This window comes from Acyrthosiphon pisum, unplaced genomic scaffold, assembly GCF_005508785.2.
Source record: "Acyrthosiphon pisum isolate AL4f unplaced genomic scaffold, pea_aphid_22Mar2018_4r6ur Scaffold_1516;HRSCAF=2005, whole genome shotgun sequence".
NCBI lineage: Eukaryota > Metazoa > Arthropoda > Insecta > Hemiptera > Aphididae > Acyrthosiphon > Acyrthosiphon pisum.
This window is the reverse complement of record NW_021763956.1, coordinates 1-7,598: the sequence shown is the minus strand read 5'-3', so window position 1 is coordinate 7,598 and position 7,598 is coordinate 1. Positions and strand designations below refer to the sequence as shown.

General features: G+C 28.9%; 1 protein-coding gene across 2 annotated transcripts in view; it reads left to right on the top strand.

Annotated features, from left to right (window-relative positions):
* Positions 1–7,343, top strand: part of LOC100572901 (ras-related protein Rab-8A) — a 10,377-nt gene extending 3,034 nt beyond the window's left edge. The window contains exons 1-5 of one of the 2 annotated variants that reach the window (XM_016809162.2): positions 453–587; positions 659–719; positions 6,683–6,821; positions 6,974–7,063; positions 7,203–7,343. In XM_016809162.2, coding sequence (XP_016664651.1) covers positions 572–587; positions 659–719; positions 6,683–6,821; positions 6,974–7,063; positions 7,203–7,328 — 432 coding nt within the window. In that variant the 5' untranslated portion in view covers positions 453–571 and the 3' untranslated portion in view covers positions 7,329–7,343. Of the gene's footprint in view, positions 1–452; positions 588–658; positions 720–6,682; positions 6,822–6,973; positions 7,064–7,202 lie in introns of those variants that run through there. The other variant, XM_003248453.4, reaches the window with a different exon arrangement.
* Positions 7,344–7,598: the final 255 nt, after the last annotated feature.

The window sequence follows — 7,598 nt, the reverse complement described above, 5'->3', positions numbered from 1 at the left end:
CAGTATGACGGAAAAACAGATAATGATAGTTATTCGTTGAAAATTATTATTGTAATAATAACTATAATAATATAAAATGCATTCGCCGTTCACGGGATGTAGGTATTACTCTTAATAAATAAATATTGCAATCAAACAGAAAAATTGCGCCAGTTTGACTGAAAATACGTTCAAATAGTGTTCAAACATCAAATTAATTTAATTTTTTATCGAAAGTCCAAATTGAATACTAATATACAATATAGGCGTTCCCGTACGTGAATAGAACAGCCAGAAATGTACAGTTCGTACACATTTTACGCGATGATTATTTTCTTTTTTGTCACAAACTTTTGTGCGTCATGTTTCTTGTACAATTATCATTAGATCGTGTGGTTCCCCTCGGTAATTTGGTTCCTTTACAATGTGTAGTCATGCAAATCGAATGAATGAAAAGGGTAAAATTGTACCCGCTAACATCGTTACACGACAGCATTTATTTACATAAATATATTATATACGCTAACAGCCTAATGCGAAGACTCGTTAAACGCATACAATTTTGAGGCACCTTTGAGAATTTCATAAAGAAATGATATACCTACCTAGTAGGTACCTACTTATTTTAATTTATAGCGATGGCAACAATAATAATATTTTCGTTTGCTTTGGGTTCCAGGAGTCGATTACAAACAAAAGATAATTCAGTTGGACGAAAAACCAGTAAAGTTACAAATATGGTAAGTCAACAGCTAGTGAAAATATAATACATAAAGTGACACGATATATTTAGATTTTAGAATAGTAAGGTACAATAATTGTCGATAATTAAATCTTCCCTAACCTAACCTAACCATGATATTGATATAACAATATTTTTCCGGAATTATTCGAGTATAATATACATATTATTAATATGTGCCATGTCAGTACGACTCGGTGTAATACCATTGATAATACAATAAAGTATAACCGCAATAATGACCCATAGGTTTTCAAAGTAGTTTTTAAAATCAAAGAAACTGCTCTAAAATCCAATCCACCCATTTCAACATGTTATGACTACACCTATCGACCATGTCGTGTGTCGGTGTTTATAGTTTTAATTAAAATACAACTTTTTTATACAATATGGCATAGGTATGCATTGTAACAGATATTCGAATTTCGAATAGTTTTCATCGGATAACATTTATAGTACCTACATTTAGTCTATGTGCAATCCAATGTCCATAGTATCTTTCGTTTAAATCGTTTCATTTTGAACGAATTAAATAAATAATCCACCATGTTATAATAATTCTGCAGGTCGCAGTGTATTATTATTATGTTTTTCTAAAAAACACATTAGCGTTGTTTTAAATAATTTATATTTTATAATAAACCTATTATATAATAAGTGAATTAAATATACGTTAAAAGTGTTAAAACGCGGATATTGTACTGTGTATACGCAAATATACAATTTACACCGAACAAACAATTATTGCATTGCATTATAATAATGATACGATTATTATAATATTTTTTATAACATTTTTAACAAATTATTATGTTATTCGTTTTTCCATGCACATTAACACATATTATTATTTATTATATACCGTTTTTTTTTCATGTGATATCACATTGTGAGGCGGGAACCACGGTAGTACCTAAGCGGTTACACATATAAATTATATAAGCATTATACATACCAGCTACTTATTATTACATTATGTCCAATATGACCAGTTTTACCTACTACGGTTGTTGTTTACTGCCAAATGTATTTTTATTCCTATATATAAGAATTATTATAGATTGCATTTATGGGCACTTATTATTTGGAAAAAATATTCATACCTATATATACTATCTTATTATTGCGTAATATTATAAAACATTCAAATCAATCATTAATGTCAAGTGTAAAGACCATCGAAAGAGCTGTCGAATATTTTTCATATTTATTCGAAATGTATTTCACCGCACATCACGAAGAATATTGCACTATATTAAAACGAATCCAGTTTACATAAAGTATGGAAACGTCAAAAGTGTATTATCGCAAGGCATTCAAAAATAATCCACTAAAATATACAAGCTACAGCTGTATCTTTAATATATTATACATTTATACGAGACAGCACCTTGATTGAACAAATTAAAACTGAATACTAATCGATTGATTTAAAATGTAAATTACTTTAGCGATACAGTCGCGACGTAATATTTATTTTATATCCAATAATAATATATAACTGAGTGTATATATACCTCAAGCATAGCTAGGTCATTCGATGTCATAATGAAGTGTACAGAATATGACATAAATTCAATACTTAATTTGGTCACGGTTGCTGTTGGGATGAGGGATTTTTCACTAAATTATTAGTAATTGAGAAATTACAAATTCTGACATTGCCCGTTTTCATGCTTCAATTAATATTATGATATTATATGAATAAAAATCAATGTCACTCGTAAAGTACTATATTAATTATGTACTTAATTATATTTGAATTTATATAATAATATTAGTAATATATATAAATAAAAATAACTATCTAATACTTGTCGATGGTAATACAAACACTTATAGTATGTAGTTATTTATTATTCTTTTATATTTTTTAATCTTTCGATGACACTAGCCGACTAGCCGACACTACCTATGTTCACATATAAATTGGATAAGTATTTTCGTAAAAAACGATTCAATTAGGTTTTATGTATAGGAATATCTGCCATATATAACCATTGATAAAATAGTACCGATATGAATTTTATTATTGTTCTGAAAAAAAACCTTCACAATAAAACTCAAACAAACATTTTTGGCGTATCTATTCGATGTATAATAATATATAATACGATGGTAAGATAATAAGTACAATAAGACGTCCCTGTCTTATGCAACATCAATAAAAAAAAAGCAAAGTTTACTGGCGAAGGACAAGTTTATAAATATAACCAATAAAATTCAGTAGATGTAATAATACAGTTATGTAAGTACAATTCAACGATGTTCTACAAAATATAAATTATAACACATGAATTATAATATGTTAAAAATGACTGATATTTCTATTTTTTTAAGATTTATGGTGTATAATATAATATTATAATGTATATACAAGACAGTGCAATAAAATTTATTACCGTTGTTAAAACGGTATCTAAAAAAGTTCAAATAGGTTTTATTCACATCGAATTCTATGTACCTACCCATGTTTTGAAATAATACTTATAATTCACAGCCAAAGATATAGTAATAAAATCGTTGTAGATAAAGTGAGTTATTTTTTTAGGTTTAACACGTTATTTATTCGAAAATGTATAACTTTTTGAAAGCCATTACCTATATAACAATATTTTTGAGAAAAAAATAAATATTTTTGTTAATTTTTGGTTATCTGTTTATGCTTTTACTTTATTGAATGACAGAATACAGTTCATTCTCCAAAGTAAACTATTTTTCTGAATTTCAATACACAAATAATTAATTTTATCGTGTATAGTTAATAAGTTAGACTTAAGTAAGAATTTAAATACATATGACTAATTAACTACTTGTGAAACAGGATACTTATATATAACCTATTGATTAGGTATGCTCGAGAAAATAAAAATGTCAATAAATGGTTGTTCTGATATAAGAATGTTTAACTCAGTAGAAGATAGGTAAATACTAAATATTAACATTTTGAATTTTTATTTTTGTTTTATTACAATATAAATGCCAAACGGCGGTTATAAAAAAGTGCAAATACTATTTAAATCTAAATCTAACAATATAACATAATAATAACATAATATAAATAAAAAAAATCTGGTATCGGAGAGTATATAATATGTTCTGATCATGGGATGGTTGTGACCATGCTAGGTGGTGTGACTGGGGATAGAGAAAGGAATTTGGTCGTGAGTTAATAGGGAATTTTAAAAGATACTGAGAAAAACTGGAGCATCCCAAGATCATTTATAAGCGAGTTATGGTACCCCATTCGTCAGATTCGATTCGTCGCGAGAATATAACCGTTTGCATAAGCACAATTTCAACTTTTGACTTGGGGGGGGGAGGGGCTGAATATGTTAATGGCAAGCAGACCATTGCAATATAGCATTTTACAATTATATGTCCTAGGTTTTTTTTGGGGGGGGGGGAGGGTTACGGATAAGTTTGGGGTGCTTAGCCCCCCTAGCCCCCTCCTAAATTTGCGCCTATGACGGTTTGGATATGTATGAATTATGAAATGTCTATTAATAATCGCGGTGGATGACAGGGATATTGACAATGATAGAAATATATGCTTAAAATCTATTCTAAACACTTTCGATATGAAGTTTATTATTCACAATGAAAGGGAATCAAACAACCACACCATATTCGAAGAGAAATCTGACGAAAGTACAAAGTAAACGTTTAATGAATCCTAGGACTTCTATTAATGGTTAAGTTTACATCAACGCTTTATGACATATATATTTCTAGTAGAAAGATAATTTATAATAACTCTGAATTCAAAAACCAAATAAAACTAATAATATAAAATATGTTGCTAAATTTTTGTTTTCCAAAAAAATTAAATTGATAAAATAGTATAATTTATATAGGCCATCTAATTTCTAAAAAAAAAATTTACATAGGAATATACATACGGAATCACTTATCAATTAATCATGTTCACATTGCCTGTTAATTTATAATTCTTCAGCTACAAGCTAAAAAATATATTGTTAGTAATTTTACATTACTTATATTATATTAGTAAAATTTCATTAAAAATTATTAACACACTCAAACTTAATTTCCATACTTTAAAGTATGAACAATTAATAAAAGTACGTCAAATTCACTTGCTGGAAATACAATGTATTGCCTGATATAATTATAATACACAAAACAATTTCAAGTCAAAAAATTAAAACATAAACAAAATTATATTATGTTCTGTAAATGGATAAATTTTTAAGTTTTTCTGCTGATGACAATATTAAAAAAATAAAACGTTTTTTACTATCATATTTACTTATTGTAAAAAATAAGTGCTATGCAAATATTGTAAATAATATCTTTGTTTTTTTTCAATAGTAAAAAAGAGTCGTTATTCTTATAAAATACTAGCTGATCCCGTGCACTTATCGTTCCTGGCAACCAATAATTATTATTATAATAGCTTCAAAATCCATGGCAACCATTTATAAACAAAAATTTCCATCGGAAATCTCAAAATGCCTGTTTGAGCACCTCCCAGGGTTGGTCCTCTCCCTTTTTAAATTAGCCTATCTTCTGAAAAGAGGTCTAATCTATATATATATATATAAATACATCTGATCCCGTGCACTTCGTTTCCCATTAAAAATACCAACGATGTATGAATAATTTGTTTTTTTTTATAATATAACGGTTACTATAACAACAATTTTAAACCAATAATTATTATTATAATAGCTTCAAAATCCATGGCAACCATTTATAAACAAAAATGTCCATATGAAATATGAAAATCCCTGTTTGAGCACATCCCGGGGTTGGTCCTCTCCCTTTTTAAATTAGCCTATCTTCTGCTCAGAGGTATAATCTATCTATGTGTATAAAAATATCTGATCCCGTTCACTTCGTTGCCCATTAAAATTGCCAACTCTATATGAATAATATGTTTTACATATAACCATGGCAACCATTTATATACAAAACATTCCTTCGGAAATTTCAAAATAATATATAATTGGTTGCCATGGTAATATGGACACACACACACATTCATTTTTATATATATATAGACTATAGCTGAATATCCTGGCTTCGCCCGTGTGCACTGTGCAGTTGTTTTTTTGTGGCGAATCCTATAATATAGTATATATACCTACGCTGTATAGGTGTATCTCGCCATCTCGGTTTGAATGTATCTCAGTTTTAATGTATCTACCTCAGCCCACTGACAAATCGGCGTCAGTGTACCTAGCTTTGTGAAATAATTCGACCTAGATGGGCAACCGAAAGTCACGGATTGGATTTAGCACTGGTTATATTTTTTAACGTGGTTTAAACTACTTACTTTCTAAACTTTTCTAACATCTCTAAAAAAGTCTCTGAGATTTTTGTCAAATTCAATTGTGTAGCTTTTGAGTATATAAAGCTACACACATACGACATAAATTTTGTTTTAAGATATATTTTCATTATTTTTGGCCATAAGCTCGACAATTTGATGCATGCTTTGTACCTTATTGGCCCGAGTAACCAATATTTTAACTAATTGTATACAAAAAAAAAATAATCCTGATTTATACTATTCCTTATAAATTAATAAAAAAAAACCTATTACAATCTGCGCCTAATGGCAACCATTTATAAACAAAACAAAAGTTTCAATTTCGTCCGTGAATCTCAAGATCTCTGTTTGACCACCTCTTTAAAATTTGAATATCAGAAAATCCTTATTCATTGCACATGTAGATCATTAGAGGGACCACTATTCCAAATTTCAAGTCTATATTCGTTTTGTAGTTTTTGAGATGTAGCGATGAATGAGTGAGTGGTATTTGACTTATATACTTATATTATTATTAGATTATTATTTATTATTGTAGCCAATGTATATAACTGAAATGTAAAGGTGTTTAATGACCTTCAATTATTTGTCGGGAACCTATAAATATACAAACGTCTTTTATCATACCTTTTATGATGATAATAATAAATTATTATATACAGGGACACCGCTGGACAAGAACGATTCCGGACACTGACCACGGCGTACTATCGGGGCGCAATGGGTATACTACTCGTTTATGACGTAACGAATCTAGATTCATTCGACCATTTGACGTACTGGTTGAAGAACATTCAAGAAGTGAGTTTTAACAATGCACGTTTTAATGGTAGAATAGTACCTAATCGCGAACGAGAACCGATGGTCTAATTATTATATACCTAGGAAAGCATTTTTAAATGTGACGATTAGGTATATTATACATATAATAATATTGTAATAAACATATTTAGAACGCTGCGCCGGACGTTATCAAAGTTTTGGCTGGTAACAAATGCGACAACGAGACAGTGAGAGCCGTGGATAAAGCAGACGGAGAAAAAGTGAGTAAATTGCGTCAACGATTAAGTACATTTGAATATAAATATTCAGTACATACACCATAATAAAATAAATTATGTATAATATACATGCCCGTTTTTAAAATATATTATATTACACTATTACCTATTATATGTATAGATAGCAGAATGCTACGATATGCCGTTTTTTGAAGTCTCATGTAAGATGGACGTCAACGTGGAAGAAGCGTTTCAGGCATTGGCCAAAATGATTAAAGAACGTTCCCAATACTCGGTGAGAAATTAATTATTATGAAATATGCAATAATTATAGGTGCAATTAATTATGTGACGTGATTTTGGTATTAAATATGACTATGTGGCACAATCATATAAAGTTAAATAAGTCAATAATATATTGTATATGGTGAGCAATTAACTACCTACTCAATAGAAGTTCCTAGAATTGCCTATTTATACAATATCGAAGACTTTGCGTACTTCTCTTTAAATAAATTATGTAATTTGTTTAAGCCTTATAAGGCCACATTACTAACTTATGCTAAATTAATTTAAC